This window comes from Argentina silus, assembly GCF_951799395.1.
Source record: "Argentina silus genome assembly, chromosome: 2".
In the NCBI taxonomy this organism is placed as follows: domain Eukaryota; kingdom Metazoa; phylum Chordata; class Actinopteri; order Argentiniformes; family Argentinidae; genus Argentina; species Argentina silus.
The window spans coordinates 8,492,169-8,516,249 of record NC_139656.1 but is presented as its reverse complement, the minus strand read 5'-3'; the positions used below and the strand labels follow the sequence as shown (position 1 = coordinate 8,516,249).

Here is a 24,081-nt window from a genome sequence, read left to right as displayed (position 1 = left end):
TGCAGTTCTGAATATAATTTTTTCACTGGCTTATCAGGCATATTTATTGATAACTAAGGTATGGCTGGGCATTAGGTGGCAGCAACCACAAGCTACTGTAGTGACTCTACCATTGATATAGATATATAAGGGTCTAAACATGGATTCTACAATGTTCAGCTTTCTCTCCACTGAAAGTTCTTACATTTAGGTTGTTATCAAAATGTAATGTTATCGTGACAGTCTATTCTATTCTTCTGGTAATGTAATGATGACAACCGTCCTGCTCACAAGTAGGCCTACTCAGCTTCTATTTCATTGTTTAAAGTACACTTTTGAGGTTTACAGGATATTATCCCTTGGATGTTATTGCTTTGTGTGTCAGACATTGTTCAGGTACAGTTGGTACTTCATGTACCTCAAGAGGCTTGTTTAGGACGTTGCATCATTCAATACTTTTGTCATTGCCAGAGGGGTCAGGTGCTCAGCAGTACACTTTGTACTACTCTCCAATTACATCCTCATGAACTCGAACCTCATGAATAGGTCACTTGCATTTAAATTTAAAATGCAAAAGTATAATATACTGATTATCCTTTTTTGGAGGTTATCTGTATCTGCATGGGGAAAGAAAGAGTACTGCAGAAGGGCGAGGAGGCAATTTCATGCAGGGTGAGAAACTGGGGAGGTTGTGGTAGTAGTGGAGTGTGGTAGTAGTGGAGTGTGGTAGTAGTGGAGTGTAGCAGATGTTTTAAGCCTATACCCTCCATCACAATACAAGCACACACAACACTATGATTAGCATGCATGGATACCACTCCTTCCTAGCATGCACACAATACATGAAATCTACGCTAAATTCGTGGGAATTGGAATTGGGGTTTATGGGGATGGTGCCTCTAAATTGTCAATTGCTTTGGGATGGTATGGAAGCTTTATAATGACAAATCCGATCAACAAAGATATTAAAGTGTGTTTACCACCATAATTAATCTCCATACATCTCTGTTTGCCTCACTCAGCACTGTCAAACCACAGGTGTGATAGTAGAGCGTCTTTGCCCCCATTAGTGCAGAGTGTCATGCACATCAGAGTGCAGTTTTTCTGCTTTTCAACCCAGTATGCATGCACAGACCACAGATTACCTCTGCTAGTTGAATCTATGAACCGTTTCAAATGTGTGGCCATGCCAAAGCCTGTGCAGTCAGTATAGGAAGGATATGCATTCTGCAGATGAAGTCTCAACTTAATATACTACAAATTCTATATATCATTTTGTAACAGAACTAAGAAAGGATCATGCAGATCATTTTTTTGATTTGGGTTGGGCAGGCAAAGTTACAAAGCACATCCTGAGTAGGCCTATAATGCAAACATCAATAAAACGATGCATTTTCAAAATGATAGATACTATACTGTTATGGGAAATATTCTATGTCTAACAACCTGACTGTTTACCTATTTTCTTCTTGTGTGTGCCTCTTAGAATTCATCCATCTCAGAAATCGATGTGCTGATAGCCATGGCCTACCTTGAAATATAACTATGTGGATATGATACACAATATCCTTCACGTCTCATTCTCTGTCTAAACAACGGTGGTTTTCTCGGGGTATCATCCCACTCATATAATCAGGTGACCACCAGTAGCAGTTTACATGCTGTATGGCTTGACATACTTGGCAAAATATTCTTCTGTTTGTAATAAGCCTGCCGAATGTGCTGTTACATGGCAGGTAAAGATGGGTGGGGTGTTCAGATGGGTTTTTCAAATCATAATGAAATTAACTCCTTTCCATACTACTTTCTATTACATTCATACCAAATACCATCTCTCACCCAAGGGGGTCTTAACTCATTACTGGAGGTATGACTTATACCATAAAATAAAGGAAACCGTGCATACTGCCCTAAAGTTAATGAGAACTCATTTACTTTCACATCCATATTTTGAAGGAACTCACGATGAAATAGCAGTTATACAGTATGGAACACATTCACAAATGGTCAGGGACGGTTGCTAATCAAATAAGCGAGGTAGGTTTGATCACCCGTGAATGTTAACCCTCAGCCCTCCCTGTGGTTTCACTTCAACCCCCACTGTGGTACGTGGAGGAGTGGCTGGATGAGGCCTCTGGAAGTCTAGACATGAGTGTATGTTCAATAATGGCATCTCCTCAGCCTTCTGACAAAACATGTGCATGATATAATTATATTTTTACATCTTTGATATGCTTTCTCTCACATTTTTTATAACTTATACTGAACTTTTGACAAGTAATTTCATGAAAATGGTGGATTCTCAACAAAAAACTGCAAACTAAAAACAAAACAAGCAAACTAGCTATTCGCGCCTTTCTTACAGCAAACCCTTTCAACCACAGCACTGTCAGGAAACCTAGTGTTGTCAGCTCCCCCCTTGGGGTCATGCCAAAACCCCTGCATGCGAAATCATTTGACTCCGCCTATGCAAAGGAGAGCGCATTCTCTTTTGTCTGCCTCTCACAGAGACACACGGGCCTGTAAGGCCAGGTTTCATTGGTGGCTGCCATGATTGGGTTTGTCCTTATTTGGACATGTCTACTTTTCTATCAGTATGGGAATATATCAATTCAATATGTGGATGATGAGAAACTATAGGCCTCTACTTGCCCCACCTGGTTGATTTTGCTGAGGCTGGGACTTTTGGGTTATCTATTAAGCTCATCTTATTGTGTGAACAGGATTGGAGATCCTTGAACATAGCGTCTGTCTCGTCCAAAAATGATCCTGTACCATTAGGACATGCTGTACTCTGGGCAGTAAGGAGGGACGATGAAATGGTGCTACTGTATGGAGAATGGAATGTCAATTACATACGCTCCCACAGCTATACACATTACAACAACACACACACACACACACACGCACGCACGCACGCACGCACACACTCACACACACACACACACACTGTTGCTCGTGACTCTGTTTCATAAGGGCTGATGAAACTTCCTCTCTTTATCAGTCTTGAGAACAGCTACAGAACTGAGAGCAGGGGAATACTGCAGCAGCAGAAGTTTGCTATGGTGAAAGGATTTCAACTCCTCAAAAAATAGAGGATGGAGGAAACCTCTTAACTTTTAAACCCCATGAAAGGCTTTACCGTGTTGTTTTGACCTGTGTTCAATTTACAATTCAAAAGGCTCAAGTTTAAGGTTTAAGTTTAAGGTTAAATGTTTCTGTAGTAAAATGTGATTGCTTATACCACTGTGTCCGATAGGACTGGGTTAAACTTTTAGGTAAGCCCTGGCTGGGAAGTGCAGGTCGTGGTTATAGGGGCCACAGAGTGACTCAGTGGCAGCAGGGTGGTTTGATGTCAACACATGGCTGTGTAAGAAGGCCAGAGAGAGCAGAGGCAGGGAGGGGAAATGGCTGCCGAACCAGATAAGGTCTATCTCCAGGGACAGGGTGGGCTCTAGAAGGCCCCCGCTTTGTGTTCATCACACAGGCACTGATCACTTCCTCTTTGGCACTCACACAGATGCCCCAGCACTGGCAGGGTCCTCATTCTACTGCAAATACCCCCTCACACAACTGACCTCTAATTCACTACATGCAAATGTCTCTGCTTATTTCCAGAAGTTTGATTGATACAAATCTCCAAGTTGTATCAGACATGTACTGTCATCATGTTTAGTCAATACAAGACATTGATAACAGAACTTATCAATCCATACCGTACAATTATTGGACACTACTCAACACTCAAAATGCTTATGCTGGTGTCATGCTCTCTCATGAAATCAGGTTAAAACATCTGTAATGACAAACGTCCATGGCAATAAGTGAGGTAGGCCTACTTTTTCTCATGTCCTCTATGTTCTTGGTATGTTGTAGTTGATCTGACTTGTAAGCAGTACAAGAGAACAATGTCTCCACCTGACACCACTGAATATTGACACAATTGTATTCATCACCCTTTATGCTTACTTTTGTGTCACTACAATGTCATCTTTTAGTGTATCTTCAAGATAATCTTTTTATCCTTTTGGTACATGTGTACACAGTGTACAGAGTATTCATTTCCTATCCCCACTGCCCTGATAGGTATGAATGTCAAGGTAATTTCCACCCATTTCTCTCACACAATGACTTACATGTTTTGTCCATAGGGATGGATTTCATGGGAGAAAATGAATGTGGGTAACATATTTCAATAGAGAATTATTCTCCAAAATATTAACGTTTATGGAGCGCTGTACTGCACTCTCATATTATTGTGCATTAAAGGAGTCAAACAAATGTATTAGAATCAATGACAATTGAATGTATGTAACTAAAACTAATTCAGTAGATTGCTGTAGGTGTTCTGATGACTAGAAGTGAAACTAGAATACACAAAAATGAAGAACTGATAAAGCTCCTCACCTTTTCCAATGTTATAATTTCATATAATTACAGCCAAGTTTCAAGACCCTAAAACCCCAAAATCATATTCATTCATATTGTATAACCGCATAGACTCCCATTTCTCCCACCCACTGGCCTTCCATCTACTAGGTTGTCATAGTTACAAACTGCCCTGTCAAGGCAGCACTGGAGAGAGTGTTTTCACATGTGGGGGGAATTGAAACCTCTCTTTCAGCTGTGACAACCAACGGTGGAGCCCCTCAAAGTAGAGTGGAAAATAAAACTGTCACCAGGCCCTTGAAGACTCAGCAAGAGAACTCAGCTTCTAACCTGTTACACATAATAAAGTGGGCCCTACAAGATACTTTCCTTGCAATAATTTATTGGTCTGGAACTTGTTATTCTTAAATCAAATCATCAATCAACAACAATCATGACCTCCTCCCTGTGCAAAAATGTGGTCACACGTTACATTAAGTTTCCCCTATACCTGTGTAGTAACTCTGTAATTACTCTAGTAATAACAGTGTATTTACATGCTGTTACAGAGTACTACACATGAGTAATTGCTTTGTAATTGCAATGGAGTTGAGTGGTTAGTGATAAGGAGTGTTCCAAATTCCACTTGTGGAATAACCCAAAAGGCTCAAATCCATATAACATGCAATACCAACATACTGTGACAACTTCTTAATACATTGTTGTTAGTAGAAAAATTGCAGCATTACTATACAGGTATAGGGTCAACTTAATGTAAAGTGTTACCAATGATTTTAATGTAAACCGATTATGCTTTTAAACACTGTTAACTTAGGTGAGAGATTGAATGTACTTTGTACAAACATTGAGAAGAAGTCAAGTGTATTTTCTCATGTGCACATTTCTGCTGCTGTGGTGAAGCCCTCCCCCACTTCCTCCATCTCTCTCTGAGCTGTGGGTTGCTTAGACAACGGATGAAAATATCTTGCTATGAAGCCAGCAAGAGCACTTTGCTGTGGCTTACAAGCAGTTTTTTTTTAATGTTTGTGCTGTCTCTAGATACAGTGAGCCTTGCTCTCAAAGGAGGTCATGTTAAAGGGGAGGAGTTATTCTATGCTACATTATACCGTACCAGTTTATTGTAATCATTACTACTTTACTCTTACCTATGAGAGAATGTGTACCTTTTCACTAAACATAGCTATGTCATATTTTCCATTTCAAAGATTGTAAAATTCTCAGTAATAAGAGTGAATTGCAAATTATCTAACTTCAGGGCTCACGAAGGCCTCCCACAGGAAATAACACCGTTTTTTTTTTTTCAACAGGTACTTCCTTAACAAGTTTTCTACTACCGTATCTCTACCATCTCACCTCTTTAAACCTCTGTCTACTGTTAACTGTTTAAGTTCAAGTGTGTGCAATGTCACTGAACAAATTATTACAAAATATTCTATAACTACCTCCACCTACACTAGTAAACTCAGAGGCTCATCTGGTCTCACCTAAAGTGTAGTAGATGTGATACATGGTCACAGGATGTCTGCTACCTTCTCATGTTGCAACTGTGTTCTTGACAATATTAGGCAATGCTAAGTGTGAGAGAGTCATTTAAAAAACCCAGGGAAGGGAGATAAGAAAGATGCAAATTAAGTACTAGGAAGTTTTGAGGCACAGGTTTAGTATGGGTCTGCGGGAGGATAGGCCTCTAGCAAGGCCCAGTTTTTAGGGCTTCTCAAACAAGAACTTTACAGACAAGGGTGACACAGTTTGATTTCAAAGTGTACTTTGAAATTCTGATTTCATTGGTTTTCTTCTTATGAAAGACATGTCAGTAATCTGCTTCTTCGTAGGCGTGGTGAATTGCATCTGCAAGAGCAAAAGAGTGAGACGGAAGTAAAGAAAGAGAGAGCGGCTGTGACTGTTAGACCTCTTCCTGTGGTTTATACCACGTGGTCATGGAGGGTTAAAAAGCAGACAACTTCTTCTTCTTCATCCACTTCTTGGACAGAGAGGAGAAGACACTACTAAGACCACTGGACAAGCGCCTCGCTCTTAAGACAAAAAAAGGACTCTTCGTTGTGGTACAGTATGGACATATAGTGTTAGGTACAGCATTTTATTTGTTGCTATGAGATGAAATGTACTGTATGTTTAGTAAATGCAAATGACTAGTGTACTCCATTAACTCTCAATGGATTTGCACATAAGTCAACATGACAAATCTATACAGTGATTATGTAAAATCTTTATTCATTTAATTATTATTATTTTTTTTTAAATAGCGCAAACCTTCCATAACACTATTTTTCATTTGGAAGCAGAGTTTAGAACATTTGAACAGAAATAGAAATTCTCTATATTTTTGGCATTGGCTCCAAATTTGAGGTGAACAAACCATTCATGATTGAGTAGAGTTGTTTGTAAAGAGAATAATCTTAAATTTACCTGTCGTCAAGGAAATGGAAAAAGCTTACTCATGCCAGACAAAATGGCTTCCTTAAGATAGTGCCTCAATAGACTGATCTACCATCATTGCACCAGTCTTGTGCTTGCACTAGTCTTAGCCACATAAACTAACATGGGGCACAATTTGAGGGAGGGTGAAGTGGGGGGGGTTCATCTCCAACAACTGCCTTTGTTCAATGTTTAAAACGTGCTGTTCTTTGGAATTAATAGCTTTTTCCAAAGCTTGAACTATTTAACATACACATTTTTCCTCCTATTTCATATCTGTGCATATTATGATTACACTGTTGCAAAGTATGTGATGTATAAAGTATAAATACTATACTACGTTTAATTGTCTGTAAGGGTGCGACGATGGCTGGGTGGGGTTATTTAGAGCAACTGTGCCGGGTCACATGGGTCGGGCATCGGTTATGTACAGGTGCAGGAGTGAAGACTGAAACGGGAAGAGAGAAGAGGACCTTGGGAAGTACAGTGCAGTCATCCATAAAGTAGAAAGCACTACTAAACTCCTTGCCACAGTGTAGTGTTTCCTACTTTATGGATGAGTGTACTGTTGGCTACGGTGAAGAGGACCCAGCATGGCGCAGACACACACTCAGGAAATCAAAAAAGAGGAACCTGCTTTGTTTCACTTGACGTTGCACAGCCCAGAGTGTCGCCCCCTTCAGTTCACATGAGCTGTGCACGCAACACAGAACAAAGCTGGACACTCGGATGACTTATCTCTGTTTGACTGTACTTTGGTTGGTCCATTACTAGACATAAATTCTTTATCATTCTATGCCTTTGATTTAGAAATTATTGATGCAAACTGATGTCTGTATTGGTTCCAATTTCCAAGATTTTTACTCAATAAAACAAAATTAAAAAAACTTTCCTCTCGAGAATGTTTTGTCTTTCTAAAGAAATATAATGATTTTAGTTAGACACACAGTGATGAACTCAACATCCCCAAAAATAACCATCGCAACAGCTTTTATGTGAAAATATACTTTATTCCTGTAAAAAGATCCATATTGAAAGAAATTGCCACAATTTCAAGTCAACAAGTCCTCTGTGCACTACTTCTGAGTTATAATTCCTCAATAAACACTGCCTCGACATGCAAAACATCTGAAAAAAACATTAACAAAAAAACCAACAATGTATTTACAGATGAGCTTCCAAAATGGGTAATAAAAACCTTAATATACAAAAGGTAAATCTTCCATTGTTTTCAAAAGAACGCATACAGGTCAGGAAAGACAAACAAAAGTTTCCTTCTCTGTATGACAATATCATACCTCAAAGTCAAAGCCCCAACAGTGAGTCACTGAACTCTGTACATTATATACAGACAGACACAGCTCCTGTGACTTCTATACTCCACACTTGGCTTCCACTGCATCCACAATCAGACCACTAATATATTGCAAAAATGCCAAGTAGAACTATAAATACATAAATATGACAATAAATAAGGCCGAATATGGGTATTACATAATTATGCATGCAGTCAATAAAAGTAGTGTAAACAACATATTAAGACTAAACAAGGTCTTGTAAGGCTAAATATGATCAACTGTTGTCTAGAATGCTTCCTATGGGTTAAAGTCCTATTGAAATAGCAGAGCAGGACAGATGTTTGTTCAGAAGACAAGGGCAGTACATTTCTAAAGCTTGCAATATTAATGTAGCAGCCTTCTTACTAAAGAGCAGGTTGGGGAACATCAGAACATTAAAGGCCTTGAGGGAATACAAATATTGACTGTACATTTCAGCAATTTCAAAGTCCATACCCACTCATACAGCCACTGCTACCGCATTCCTGCTTCTATCCTGATTCAAGTCCAGCTCAATAGTGGCGCAACAGGATGTGTCATTAACCCCCCCCCCCCCTTTATTCTTGGCATTTTCTGCTATTCAATATTCTCCCTTTAATTAATAATACTGACAGAACTACTGGTAGAAAAAAAACCTAAAACAAACCAAAAACATCCATAACATTCAAATAAACCAGATTTGCCTCCAACGTCTGTAGTCAGGTGTGCTTTGACTCCATCCATTAATGGCTGGGACTTATTCAACTCTGTGCAATGTTCAGAATAACATCCGTTCAACACAGCACATTTCTACCTGCAACATTAAATGTTTCACCCCTCTGAATAAGCCCCTGGTGTTTGATGCTTGGTCTTTCATCATCATGGTAACAGGCAAAGCACCTAATGTTTTGGCAAGGATCTTCTTCTGCGGTTTTCACAGCCACAGCTTATACGAGGTGGCTCAACACATATTTGAGAAAGTTAAACCTGAGAAATAACTTAATACGAGCCCTGTATTAAACAAATAAAATCAATGAAATAAAACCTCCATATCAAATGTAATAACATACAGCTATCATTGGGACAGCATGTTCAGATAACAATTACTGCATATTTAACTGTATGGTAAAATAAACTACACAGCTACTGTATAGCGCATGGGTTGTTGATGATGTTAGCATAAAATAGTGTAACCTGTGCAGGACGAATAATTACAAATGTTTGAGTTGCTTATCTTGTCCATCGTCCACACAATACTCCTAAAACGGAGGCAAAGAAAATAGAAATCAAAAGAAGATAACAGACTGTTAGAAATAAGGATGGACTCAAGACAGACCCCATATCACAAAGTGACACGAAACACCAGGCTGCTCTCTCTCTCACACACTAACGCACGCACGCACTCAACCCAATAAAAACTGTGCCAACTGAGTCATTAATGCGAGTTCTGTGTCAACTTTTGAGAAAGGCATAGACAGATTTCAATCTCACCATCTGACTAGGCAGCTTTGTCTACACACACTCTGGAGACCTTAAGGTCCATCTTTCACATTCGTAACATTTACATCCAAACATGCTTAACTTCAACATAGAACTCTCTAAATTACATATCTTGACAGTTGTCACATTACAATGGACGTTTCTTCTGCAGCCTACCTACAGCTACTGGAGTGTTCTTTTCATAACGAGTCACTTCCTGCTCTGACATCACTGCATGCAACATGATATGAGTGAGGAAGAGCCTGGTAAAGAATAACTCGTGATTTGAACAAATATAGCGTTAAAACATCATAGTTAAAATACTTCTGACAGACAGGGAGGAACAACCAAAACTTACATTTTAAATACAGTACATCCAGTTAAAATAGAAAATGACTGATCCACCATGGATGGATCTGCAAAGTGACGGGGAAAAATACAAATACAACAAACAGATGAAGAGACGCTCTCTTTCATCCTCTCAGTCTAACTGAGAATTGAGAATAATGTCTATGACACCAGGTTCAGCATGGGTCTCTCGTAGTGACTGTATCTATCTGACTAATGTCTATGGCAGCATTTTAACATCACCTCCGCATCTGATAAATCAAAGCAAATCCAATCCTTCTGAGATTACTTCAAGATTAACATCAAGTATAAAACCTCAAAGAGTTGACCACTGGTTAATACTTAGATAATCAGGGGGTATATGTTTAAGCAATCTGTAATTACAGGGAGTTTAAATACTTTAACATGCAAATTAACATGCTCTCAGTGATGCTGCCAGGTCTCATCGATCCTGTATGACAAAATACGCTCCATATTTTGACAGTTGGTCTAGTAGTAGTGTAAAGAAGCTCAAGAGGTGCATTTAGGTGTACAATATCTGCCACTGACAAGTTAGTGTATTTGTAGCTATATCGAATAGCAACTAAACTAACAACATAGATTAACAACTAAGAGTAATAACAAACATGAAAAAGTGCTTTCAATAACAATAGCGGGTACATGTCCCAGCTTTCATTCCTTCTTGCTGGACCCCAGCTTTTTGAAAAGCTTCTTTCCTTTGGAGAAGAAGCCTTTCTTTTTCTTGCCTGGCGGGGAGGCGTCTGTCTGTGTCAGACTGTCTGCTGGGACGTGGGGAGGAGAGGAGCTGAGGACTTGCCTGGGGGCTGGGGCTGGATACTGGGAATGGTCCAGGGCTGGTGCTGGTGTTGGGGCCGGGTCTGTGTAGTCTGTCTGGACTGGGCCAGGCAGCCCTGTCTGTGGGTGCAGAGCCTCCTCTAGTGCTGTGGCTTCAGTATCTTTCAGCTCCATGAAGGTGGTCTGACTCACCTTGATGTGGAAAACCCAAAAGTAGAAGAAAATTATTTTTCTGACCATTTGTGTCCCTTCATAAATTGTCTCAATAATTCCTCTAAACCTGGCAGACCAAATAGAACTAGTAAATCACACACTATTAACAACAATTTCACTTGGAATCAGTTCATGTACATGATGATGCATGAACTGATTCAACAAACATCAACACCTAAAATACTTCAATATACCCAGTTAAAACTAGAAGTGACAAATCTAATGGTATAGGGAGGATAGTGGACTCAGACCTTCAGAGATCTCAGCCCTTCATTAACGCCACTGGGCCTGATCTCCTGAACAGGACAGGAGCCTAAGGTTCTGAGGGGATTACTAGTCCTAAGGGTAAGAGGGATATGGATAAGGAGGGTGGAGGAAGGGCTATGTCTCTAGTGCTGGATGTCTTCAGTATCAGAAACACTTACACTTAAGTCTTAAAGTGCACAGTTCTTTTGTGCTTCTGCAAAAGGCCATGCAGAAAACAGAAGGGCAGAAGAAATGCAAAACAGGGAAATTATAGAGACATAGTACACAGTACAAAAAAAAGACAAAAAGACAACTGAAAAGTGCATGAAAAGATAATCAGCTTACGAACACCTTTGGCTGCAACCATTGACCATAAGCCGATCAGTGCGCTACTTGATATAAAGTGCATGCCTACGTCCTAGGAGTAACCAGGACACACACACACATCCAGAGGTCTCAGGGTACCTGGGAATCTCTCCTCTCTGGTACAGCCTGGTCAGGTGGAGGTCCCCCTCCAGCAGCCTCCTCCCCCGTCTCTGGGTAGGCCTGCAGGAAGTTAGAGGGCACCAGGCCTTTGTGTCCGTTCAGGTCTCCCTGGAAACCACACACACATACGGCATGTGTGAGCTTTGACATCAGTCAATCAAATAAGAAAGCAAGTAATTGTGTCATTGTATTGCATCTCTTTAAAGAGGTATATGCACTCACATAGAAGAAACCATCGTCATCCATGTCACCAAACACATAGATGATGTCGCCTGCACTGAAGGTCAGTTCAGCCTGCAGAGGGCCATAGAAGTGGGGACAATGAATATTCAAATATTACAGTGAATTACATTTTCCAACCTGCAGCTGCAGCTTTATAAACCCATCAGCATGAAACTTATAACATGTTACCATTGACCAGAACAGAGAAGTATCTTCTTTTTCTTTTTACACAGTCTACAATGTATGCAAATAGCTCTCACCTCTATGTCTGCATTGGGAGAACTCTCTCTCGGGTCGTAATCAAAAATGGCCACCATCCTGCGAGGACCAGGAGCCGGGTTCCCCATGGCAACACCCGACTGGCTGGGATCTGTCAATCAAATAGATAACTGCAGAGTCAACATTTCGGCCAACCAGAGGAGTGGGAAACCGTAACCACTTCAATCCCCATGACAGCATGCATTTCATATTCACTCAGAGGTCATGCAGCTTCACATCACTGGGCCAAAACATAGAGGAGAAGAATTGATTAACAGCAGTAGTGGCCGGTTGCGACTTCTACCACATATCTTTGCAAGCAAGACAGTCAAGAATCAAACGAAGTATAAAGTCACTTTAGCATGTTTCCACGCTTAATGCAAAAGAGGAAGAGGCATAAGAGCTCATGCAGTGATGTCACTTAAAACAGGAAATTAAGCTGGGTTAGGGTTATGATTATGGGAAAGGGGGAAATGCATTCTGGGAGAGCTCCATCATCAGGCAGACAGTCCTGTGAGACAAGAGGATGAGGCCAGACTAGAGGATGAGGCCAGACTGGAGGATGAGGCCAGACTCAGCCCATTAGAATGATGCATTAAGAGGAAAGGTTAGAGAGGGCACATGATGAAGACATGGATCTATGTTCAACACATGCAGGTGTCCAGTGAACCTTGGTGCAGTCTGATAGATAGAGAAAGAGAGATGGATACAAACCTCGACTGGAGGAGGAGTCTAAGCTATCCTCCCATAGTGCAGCAGACTCAACTGTACGAGGAAATAGGAATGGGGTGGGGAGAGCAGGTTAGAGCACTTCACCCTGGTTCTCCAGGCATTGGCATACACTCAGAGAACCAAACCAACCCTAGAAACCAAAGCAAACCCTATAGCAACCTTAGGCCAGCTATCAGTCAAACAGGAGCAGACAAAGGCACAGATGGAAGAGATCAGAGGGGATGTTTGGCACTGAAGGGAAAGACTGTCACTGTATTGTAGTCACAACTGTGGCACCTCATCCATTGACCTGCTTTTACCACCTCTTATCTGACTGATCAGTGAGAAAACTACTCACTTCATGCAGATTCTATTTTATATAATAACCCATGATTAACTGTACAAATTGAACAATTAGGCAATATGGAATGATATTATACTGCAAGAAGCTTATTTCTTTTTTCCTGATCTTGTTGACCCAGATAATGGGATCTTTCTCATTTTCATCTACCCAAAAATCCCCTCTGGTCAGTGAGCAAGAGGGGAAGAACAATAAAGTTATATAGAGAGAGAGACAGAGAGAGAAGCAAACCAGAGGGATAGAGGGAGGGAGGGAGGGAGGGAGGGAGAGAGACAGCCACAGTCAGCAGCGAGACACACCTTTCTTGGATCGTCTCGGTTTCGGTGGTGGAACAGGGCGACGCGGAAGCTGTGCATGTGAGCGAGTGCCTTTATGGAGTTTTAAAAGGAAACCAAATTTGAAACCAAAAAAAACACAGAGACCCAATATTGAGAAGAAGCAGACCAAAAAGACAGAATGAGACGCCTGTAAAAAGCAATTACAACCAACAAATACACAGCCAACACAGCAGTGAGACAAAGTGGAAGTGAAAGGGTTAAAACATCTGCAGAGAACATTCTGGCAAAAAGCAGGAAATATAAGCATATTGTTAGCTTGATCTGGTAGCTGGGTAATTCAGTAATTCTGTGGGTCTTTGCACTTAGTCCACAGATTAATAGCCTTTTTGGCACTTAATAAAGCTGTTGGCACTTATTTGAGAGGAGTTGCATGACACAAAGTCAATGAAAAAATCTGCACAGTAAAATCATCTGAGTGGATGATTTCCTAAAAAAGCAACACAAACAAGTGCAAGACATGAAAGCATTCAAAGCATCTTGAAGGAATGGCATCTATACTTAACTAACCAAAATGTGCTATTCAGGCTGTAACTTCTTACTCTGTGACTCCATTACACTAAGAGGCAGCTGCCGTGTGTCAATTCAGAGGAAATATGCAAACATTTGCTTTCATTTCAAAATGTATGATGTTTGAAGTATATTATCTACAGTCACAGCTGATTGATTTCAAGACTAGAAAGAGAGGAGGAGAAATTAACCAGCACAAAACAAGCAGCTTTTTGGCGAAAACTAGCAGTTATGAAACATCTGTCTCATCACCCTGTCCTATAACACTAATACTGCTGTTTTCACTTCTTTCACTTTCCACTACACGACAGACAATGGAGATTTCATGAAACAAAAAAACAACAAAAACACCAGTTTAAAAGGTTCCCATTGTACAGTGTGTGAACATATTTGGTGGCAGACAACATATATATGATCCATAGGGCTGACACCAAACATAATGCTGGTAATTTGGACCAGAGGCTGAGGTCAAGGGCCGGTTTGGGTGGTTGTTTGTAGGGTGAAGCCTTTTGGGATTGGCTGGTGATATGATTGACAGAGTGACCTACCTATCTTCTCCATGGAAGCATCAGTAGACAGGAAGCCCTGTTGCAGTAACTGTTCCCTGGTCTCGTCATCCTCCACCTGGATCTCAGACACCATGTTACACGGCACATATCCCAGACGACCGCCTGACTCCCCACGGTAGAACCCATCTCCATCTTTGTCTCCAAACACCTGCAACACCATGGACAGGAGATGGAGGAAGGAAGGGGAGGGGACGAGAGGAACAAGATGACTGCTGTTAGGGTGTGGAATTGATCCCTACTGTACATAATTGCATGGATACTTCAGCCGAGATTAATGGATGAGAGGTATAGAATATAGTGCAGGGATATATATAACATTTCTGAAAATTCCAAGCTATCATCAGAATGACATACTTTGATGATCTGCCCCTCCCTGAAGGGTAACTCCTCCTCCGCAGCATCTGGGTTGGGCGACATGGCGACAGGGTCGTAGGGGAAGAGGGCCACAAAGATGCGGACCTCATTCTCTCCTATCAGCCTGGCAGGCTCCACACCCTCTGCACAGATACACACACACACACACATTTAAAATACTTTATCTGGACCTACAAAGGTCACACACACTCTGTGAATGCACACGCCCGGACAGAGTTCATGAAATCCACATGGCAGTGGCCACATGTCCCTTCCCCCACCCTGCTATGCTATGGCGTAGCCCAGGCGTGTCCTTAAGTGAGGTAATCAAGCTAAACCTCTGAGCCTAAGCCCATGTGAGCCGCTTGAGAAACGTGCGCTCATGCTCATGATCCCCGGGCCACAGAGGAAGAGGGGAAAAAAAGAGAAAGAGAAGCACAGCACGGACTCCTCTCTCCAAAACTAGACCAATTTCATCTCTGGACATTTCTATAGACTAAAAAACACAAGGACATTATGCACGTCTAAACACATCAGAGACATTAAAAGGTGCAATATGTAGCTTTCTCCCCTTGAAAATGTCACAAAATAACTATGCTGAATCATTACTGATGACTGCATGCATTACTGCATTGGCAGTCTGTGACAATGCTTGCACCTGCCAAGACTCTGCCCTTCAGACTGTTTTTGCTTTTCCAAAATGGGATGTTTCTGGGTGTCTACCACTTGCTGTGGGCGTGTAACCTGCGACTTGCGTGTGTGTGGCTCATTGGCTACCAACTGTCTGGGAGCCGCAAGTATTTCTCAGTGCTGGAAGCTGAGCTAAGCAACTGAAGCTTTGTGTGCAAATAAGTTCGTAACGTGTATTCTAAAGATTTTTCCTAGTAAACACCCTGTTTGACATTATAGCCTTTTCTAAGTTTTGTTGACAGATTAATTGTTTCAGTTACAAGTAGTTTGCATTGAGCAAGGGGAGGGAGAGAGGAGACGACACTATTCTGAATTGTCATTGCAATTCCCATTGTAGTGAAAAGACGGCGCAGTCCTGCATATGATGCCTTTAAAGTGATTTGTTACGTGGCATGTCATGTAAAAATGGCCTACACATGTGGCATAAGGTACAGTGTGTTGCTATGACACCACAGCATTACCATAACCAGAGGGCTGTGTATCTGATGTACTGATTATCGCTACCTACAGTATTTGATAAGACAGACAGTTTATCTGAACTGCTGTAGTGAGCCTTAAGCTGTACCAATGAGGTGTGTTCTATCTCATTAGGGAGGATCAGTCCATCTGTAGCAACAGTCAGAGCCGGAAAAATAGCACACTTTCATATCCTCAGTGATATCTCTGGAGATGTGAAAGCTCCTCCCTGCTGCCCCTCTCTCTCTTTAGGTGTGAGTAGTCCTCTCTGTGTATTTGTGTGTGTGTCCACATGGTCTCTTCCACCTGCAACTGAGAACAGCTGAGCTATATATGTGATCTGTTCCATGAGAACACAGCTGGGAGATTGAGGGAGACAGAGAGAGAAAGAGAGAGAGAGAGAGAGAGAGAGAGAGAGGAGAGATCAAGAGAGGCAAACAGGCGAGAGGATGGCGAGAGGCAGAGAGAGAAATAAAATACAGAGAGAGGGAGAGAGAGAGAGAGACTCATGCTCTTCAGTGGCGGTTTCTCTGCTGGCTAATCTAGGTTACTATTTTCATGGTTGTCACTTCCTCCTGTCTCATGTCATGACAAGCCATTTTGGGTTAAGCTGGTTCTTAGCTTAGCGCTCTCTCTTCCCAACCCCAGCTAGAGTACTGTCCTCCCCCCCTCCTCCCCCTTCTCTGCCTCCAGTGTGATAATCTCACTGCAGTCCTGTGGGATAAAGGGAGGTCTGCCAAGAAAAGGAGTGCCAGCACTGTCCTATACACCCTCAGTACACTGTTATCGGTGAGGGAGAAAGATAGACATAGACAGACAGAGAGGGAGGGAGAGGGGGAGTGAGACAGAGGAGAAGGAGGAGTGAGAGTCTGACCTTTGAGCTGCCTGGCTTCTGAGCGTGTCAGCTTAGGAGAGAGCTCAGTCTGGGCACCCCATGCAGTGCCAGCCTCCAGTGCTGGGTCTCTGCCACCCTCCTGGTACACACATGCGTGAGCACACACACACACACACACACACACACACACACATAAACACAGTCAGAGAAACAAGCACCTGACCCAGAGACCCAACCACTATAGGGGACAGGACACCTGGGGCTGTTCTCACTGCTAGAAACCTAACTCATCATTTAACTAGACCAAGACGCAAATTAAACAGTCTTAAATTTGGAAAACCTGAACCTTTCTAGATACGTTGTCATACAATTAACTATCAAAGCATGTTTCAGGTATATACTGTAGCTATAGACCTCACTGAACAACCCCAGAAGTTCTTTACATCCATAGATATTGATGACATGTTCTAATAGGTGCATACACTCCGGGAAGACAAAAAGCACAGAGAAAAGTTCAAAAGCATGTTTTTTCCACGATGGGAGAGAGTTGTAAGACACTGCAGGGCTGGAGCGACACATAACTAGAAGGAAACAATGACTGCGTGGTTTCCCAGGCCTCTGCAGGTTAAATGCCACTTGGTAGTGCGGTTAAACAGATGGACAGGCAGAAGCTGGGGTCTCAGCTAAAGGGGACATTGGACGAATGACGAGACGACTACACAGACGCCGGGAGAGGAGAGGAGAGGAGAGGAGAGGAGAGGAGAGGGCATCCAAATGCAGCCACAGGGAACAACGGGTAACTGGCTTAAACCTTTTGTATCCGCCCCCTGCACACAACTTAGCTGCTTGGCTGACATCCCAGTTGCAGGGTGATTGATAGGACCTATAGAGATGTGTAGGAGTTCTAATGCAACATGTCCTAGAAAAGCCCGGTGGCCCTCCGAAGGGCTACCTGTTTCTATACCCTCTGTCCACTGCTCTGACAGTGATGTATGACACAGTTAGAACGTCTGCTATCTGTGCTACACAGCCAGCCTTCAGGGCAGGATGCTCCACTAAAGGACACAAAAGGTTACAGCCGTTCTCGGGGTGGGGGGAGGGACTCGGAGAACACACCCGTTGGTGGTGGGCTGCGGCGGCGATGGTCTGGAGCTCAGGTTTGGGCCGGCGCAGAAGGGCTTGGGTCAGGTCTGGCTGCCCCCCCTCCACCCACCACTCGGAGCTCACCTGCTCCACCACAACTTCCCGGGGGTCGTAGGGCTGGGGCTCCTCATCGTTGTCTGTGCCATACTCAATGTCTATTTCTACCCCAGAGCCAGACGGGGCCTTGACTGTCCGCACCGTCTTACTGACGAGGTAGGAGCCAGGGGGGGCAGTGCCGACGGCCGTTGCTGCTGCCCCGGCAACAGACATCTGACTCCTGAGCAAGGCCTCTCTCCGGAGACGGTCTCCTAACCCACCCAGCGCCAGCGCCACTGCCCCCGCCTCGTCCCGGCCGTGGTGGGCCCTGTGGGGGGCACGGCGCACCCGCATCTCTCTGCTGTTGGACCCCGAGTACAGGCTGGGGTCCTCCTCATTCTCCTCCTCCTCCCCAGGGTAGCTGATGGTGTCCACCGTGTCGGCGTAGTGTACCCTGTGCTGGGGCCGTGGCAGAGGCCTGACCTGCATGGCCCCATGTCTCGGTAAGGGCTCTTTGGCTTGGGCTCTGGGCTCCCTGCTGCTGTAGTAGTGGTGGGGTTGAGAGTGGGGGTTGGGGGGTTGGTGGTGGTGGGGGGGGTGGTGTCGGGGGCTATGGTGGATGTGGTGGGTGTGGCTGGGGTGTGGATGGCTGGGCCTGCCACGTCCTTGTCTGTAGTGGGGCAGAGACTCCTCCTGGCTGGTGTCCTCCTCATCAGTCACCTCGGGGATGCTGAACAGCTGCTTGGTGTGATAAGCCTGAGGCGGCAGCTTCAAGATTTTCTCCAAGATCTCCTCGTCACTATCCGGCTCCCACATGTCCGACTACAGGGGTGTGTGTGTGTGTGTGTGTTTGTTTGTTTGTGTGTGTGGTGGGACGAGGTAGGTAGAGTAGGACATCATGATGTATAGTGAAGGTAGAGGGAGTATAATGTACAGAGTACAGACAAACCCACCCACCCGCCCCATATCACAGGAAAAGGAAAAAGAGAAACAAAAATAATCAAAATGGTGAGTTCAAGAGTGAGACAGGAAAATAAAGCAAACTCAAAATATAAAATTGAAGAGCAGTGGTTGTCCTCTTCAAAACAACAAAAATATAGACAGAACTGTTGGTGAGTGCCTTTGTGTGTGTGTGTGTGTGTGTGTGTGTGTGTGTTTTCTCCCACAGGTCCTGGGTGAGTGTTTACCCTGCTAGATCTGATGGTGTAGCCCCTGGGCTGCACCCCTCCTGGGGGGTCTGAGTAGAGGTCCTCCTCCTCCTCCTCCAGGATGTCCGACAGGTCGGAGCCTCGGCTGCTCTCAGCCTGGTAACCACTGGGAGGCTCCACCAGCCGACCTCCATAACTCTGACAGGACAGAACACACAACAGGGGAGGCTTACAACCAATCAAATAGCACTTCTATACAATAACCTGCCATTTAAAATGAAATGTAGTTGAGAATTCCTGGAATTACATATGTGCGGGTGCTAAGCCAATAATCACAGAACACAAAATTGAACCACAAACGTAACGATTAACTTTATTGTGCATAAGGCATAATGTACTGCCTCTGTCTGACTGATCTCAACAGGGTTCAGTGGGACAGTGATCCTGAAGCCTGAACAGATGAGGGAGAGAGCATAGCTGCATTGAGTCAAGGGTTGTTGGGCCTGCATAATAAAACTTAATGAGAAGGTTAAAGTCCCGACCTGCTGCCCCCTGTATTCTGTGTCCTGCCCCTGATCCAGGAACTCCTCTATAGACACCAGGCGAGTGTTCTCACTCTCCTCCTCTGCTTCTGACTCCAGAGGTGAGGGGTTGAAGGGCCGGAGAGGGTGGGTGTCTTGTGCGAGAGGGTTGTGCATGTCCACTGGGGCCTTGGGTGGGATGGGGTGGGGCTCAGGGGTCACAAGCTTGGCACTGGCACTGGGGTCCTCCAGGAACTCGGAGATGGAGATGACGGAACGCACTGCTCTAGGGCTGTCTCTGTCTATGCTCTGCTCCAATGCTGCTACTGGCTCTGACAAAGAGTGCAAGGCCACACTGACCTGGAAATAGGGAGAAAAGCATATACACCGCATCAACATTACAATTATAATGACATCGTAGGCTACATATAAAAACATAGGCTAGATGAGAGTTGTAGGGCAGGTCTAGTAGAGCTATATTACCGTTGGGGTGATGTAGGAGGCTGGTGGTAACATGGCCTCATGCACTGCCAAGGCGGCCTGTACGGGGGCAGTGGACGAGGGGTTAGCCCAGGCCTCCACGTATGAGGGAGGGGGCAGGAGGGCTTCTGTGAGTAGAGTGTGGTAAGAGTTGGCAGAAAGCCCCCCTGTGGGGCCCATAGCGTGTGTGTCTAGCGGTGAGGCGTGGGGCAGAGTGTAGACTTTGGCAGCTGAGTTCCCGTAGGACGGGGATGTGGGAGGGGCGGTGTGTTCCATGTCAGTGCTGGTGATGGAGCTTCTGACGAGGGCTGACATGGCCGGGGAGGGGGGGGCTGAGCCTGTCCTGATGGTGGCTGACACGGCCGGGGAGGGGGGGGCCGAGCCTGTCCTGATGGTGGCTGACACGGCAGGGGAGGGGGGGGCCGAGCCTGTCCTGATGGCGGCTGGCAGGGCTGGGGAGGGGGGAGCCGAGCCTGTCCTGATGGCGGCTGGCAGGGCTGGGGAGGGGAGGGCCGAACCTGTCCTGATGGCGGCTGGCACGGCCGGGGATGGGGGGGCCGAGCCTGTCATGATGGCGGCTGGCATGGCCGGGGAGGGGGGGGCCGAGCCTGTCATGATGGCGGCCAACTTGGCGGGCACGTTGACTGGCACTGAGTCTGTGGACTCTCCGTGGGCAGACATGGTACGCACGGTGAGCTCATGGGCCGTCTGCAGGGACTGGATCTGAGATGGGCCCATCAGGGCACTGCCCGCCGTGGGGGACGACACCTCTAACACCTACAGTAGGAGAGGTCCACAGCATCAGCGCACACACACACCCTTCACACACAGAAACACTCCTCACAGAAACACTTGAATGCACACTAGCCCATAGAAAACAAGGCATCATCATCATCCTGCCCACAGCTTTACAATGCAGCACCAACATATTCACACACACTCCAAGGTCTTATAGATGGAAGCAACATATACTCCATAGAAAAAAACATCATCTAAATCTCTCATACATGGCAGAATCCATCTGAATTAGTACAGTACATCAGGGGCCCATAGACACATCATCTCCACAACTAGAATACTCCTGTGGTCATGTTCTGTGCATCTTAAGTGCAGCTACACAAAACTGCAGATCTTGCCTTTTTCTTGTCGGCGTGTATGGTGTACCCAGTGACACGGACCCCGTTGGAGGTCCCAGCAGCATCTATGGTGACAGGCAGCCAGCTGATAAGGGCGATCCCCGGGGAGGGCCCTTGCTCCAGCTGCACGTCCAGAGGAGCATCAGGGGGACCTGGGAGTGGAGGGGAGGATCAGTGGGATTAATCATCAAACCACAAGCATAATCATGCTAAAGCCTGAGCTGTTAACAACAGAGGAGCATGTTCTTTAACTGATCCACTTTATCCTTTATGGACGGATATTAAAAAACACTGACCTAGGTTGACATCAATGTTAAACATATTTTAGCAATTCTATTGTGGTATTTTCCCTGCTGGTGCTCGGCCAAAAAAAGGCATGTTGATCCACTTTAATAGTTCTAATTTAGGACATCTACTGCGGTGTGTCTATGTGGTGCTGCCAGGCCACCCTGCCACAGCATGCCCACTGACCTGCCATCAGCGTGTTGAAAGTGGTGGTGGCGTTCTTGTGTTCGCGGCGCTCCAAGGGTAGCTCCCAGGGCGTGCGATGCGGCCGCGCCTCCACCTTGACTGTGTAGTGCAGGCTGGGCGTGAGGTTACTGAGGCACAGCGAGTAGCTACCTGCCTTCACCAGCTCGCACTCCTCCTCGTTCAAGGACACAATGTGCACATAGTTACTGTTGCTGGGCAGCCAGGCCAGGCTGGCGGAGGTGGCGGTGACTCTGTCCACACGCAGCTGTGTGGGCGCCACACACACGTCCCGTCCCACCAGCATGCTGCAGCGGAGCTGGTCTGAGCTGCCCCGCTCTGTCAGGCTCTGCACAGACACGCGGTAGGCCTTCAGGTTGATGTCCAGACGCTCCAGCACGGCCTTGTTCTGGGCACCGAAGGGCACGTTGAGCCGCAGCTCCTGGTCCACATACACGTTGTAACTCCACACGTTTCCCCAGCCGGCGGGCACCAGTGGCGGGTCCCATCCAATGATGATGCTCTTGGCCAGCTGTTTGATGAGGGTGAGCTTGCGCGGGTAAGGCACAGTGTCCACCCCCACCTCCTCTAGGTCTAAGTCCAGGCCGTTGGTGAGGGGGGCTGAGACGGTTGGGGCGGAGGCCTGCTCTAAGAAGGTGGGGGCGGAGGCCTGCTCTGAGGGGGCGGTGGCAGGTGCAGGGGCTGCAGACGTGTCTGTCCTCTCAGAGTTACTGTGGCCTGTGCGTAGGTGGTGGTGGTGCTGCTGGTGGAGGCGCTCACTGGCGCTGTGGAGGCTGCTGTCCAGGAGGGAGTTATGGGACATGTCCCCAGCCTCTGGAGGGTGAGCGTTCATGACGTCATCGTCAGAGACGCGCTCCACGAAGTTGGAGGGGACCAGCCCTCTCCGCCCGTCCATCAACTCACCTGCAGGAAGACACAAAGACACTCACATTGACATGGTTTTCACACAGTAAAAACAGACTCTGATGTTGAGATTTTAGGGGGGGCTCACCTTCATAGAAGCCATCATCATCCATGTCCCCATACACATAAATGTATTCTCCAGCAGTGAGAGGAAGCTCCACCTCTGGGTTGTCATTTGGCCCATCATAGGGATTATAGCTGGAGAAAAAATACAGCCATTATCAAGTCATCATAGAGCCTATATACTAATCTCCAATGAAGTATATTACTATTATGATAGCCACACAATTGAAACCATTATAATTACCAGGCATGAGGATTTAACAGCAGATTTAACAACCTGTGACTGCTAATTATTACCTGTATCTGGCAATGAAGACCTGTAACTTGGCTGCTCCTCTGCTGGCTGAATAGGTTGCTGGGGCCACATCAATGTCCAACTCCTCCACTTCACTGGCCGTGTCAACCTGAGACACAACACTCAACAGTGAGGCACTGGAGCCCTGAACTAGGCCAGAGCCACAGGAACCACCGTCTGACTCAACACCACCTCAAGAACAGTGTGCCCACTGACCACACCCATCACGGATATGTGATCATTCTTCTGTTCTGCCATTGAGTTGTTCCCTCTCCGTAAGACGTTCAATGATCTGACTGCCCATGTTTTCTCCTGATAACAAGCCAACATCCTGATATAAAATCTTGGATGGATTTAAAGCTATTGTCCACGTAAACAATAAGAAATTGACCATATTTATAGCTCTTGGGAAAACCTTTTAAGGATAATCACTTACAACTACTACAACCTTCATAATCCACAGCAGCCCGTGGATTATCTCACTAAATATGAGCTTTAGAGAGCTGCTGGCTGGCTGGATGAAAGACTAGCCACCGGCCTATGGAGAGAGACCCAACACTGGGCCTCTACGGACAGACAGCAGGAAGAGCACACAGCTGGCTCTTCTTAACTTTGCAGGAACAACCTCAACGTGTCTCTTATACTGTATGTGTAGCATTTGTCATTTGCCCTTGTTTATCTAAGCTTGTCCCATGTGCTGCAGTGTTGTGTGAGACAAGGGAAAGGTTCATTATATTGTTTTTAAATCCTTCCAGTTGGACATGTAAATCCATAGAATCAATTGATTGAGTGAGCCATCTTGGTAATCTCAACTAGCAATCTGTCCTTATCCATGAGAGAGGAAAGGAGGAGACAAACCATAAGAGTGACGTGACCTTG

The 24,081-nt window shown here is 45.1% G+C and overlaps 1 protein-coding gene across 1 annotated transcript in view; it reads right to left on the bottom strand.

Moving 5' to 3' along the window:
• Nucleotides 1-7,799: 7,799 nt before the first annotated feature.
• The window catches only part of tspoap1 (TSPO associated protein 1), a gene marked incomplete at its 5' end in the record, with an annotated part of 63,817 nt that continues 47,535 nt past the window's right edge, over nucleotides 7,800-24,081 (bottom strand). The window contains 17 exons of the mRNA XM_083695121.1: nucleotides 7,800-10,934; nucleotides 11,667-11,795; nucleotides 11,910-11,981; nucleotides 12,170-12,279; nucleotides 12,882-12,932; nucleotides 13,539-13,607; nucleotides 14,633-14,801; nucleotides 15,008-15,150; nucleotides 17,028-17,127; nucleotides 18,105-18,989; nucleotides 19,355-19,513; nucleotides 19,858-20,196; nucleotides 20,320-21,093; nucleotides 21,453-21,604; nucleotides 21,924-22,844; nucleotides 22,933-23,042; nucleotides 23,205-23,311. Coding sequence (XP_083551247.1) covers nucleotides 10,620-10,934; nucleotides 11,667-11,795; nucleotides 11,910-11,981; nucleotides 12,170-12,279; nucleotides 12,882-12,932; nucleotides 13,539-13,607; nucleotides 14,633-14,801; nucleotides 15,008-15,150; nucleotides 17,028-17,127; nucleotides 18,105-18,989; nucleotides 19,355-19,513; nucleotides 19,858-20,196; nucleotides 20,320-21,093; nucleotides 21,453-21,604; nucleotides 21,924-22,844; nucleotides 22,933-23,042; nucleotides 23,205-23,311 — 4,605 coding nt within the window. The 3' untranslated portion in view covers nucleotides 7,800-10,619. The remainder of the gene's footprint in view (nucleotides 10,935-11,666; nucleotides 11,796-11,909; nucleotides 11,982-12,169; nucleotides 12,280-12,881; nucleotides 12,933-13,538; nucleotides 13,608-14,632; nucleotides 14,802-15,007; nucleotides 15,151-17,027; nucleotides 17,128-18,104; nucleotides 18,990-19,354; nucleotides 19,514-19,857; nucleotides 20,197-20,319; nucleotides 21,094-21,452; nucleotides 21,605-21,923; nucleotides 22,845-22,932; nucleotides 23,043-23,204; nucleotides 23,312-24,081) is intronic.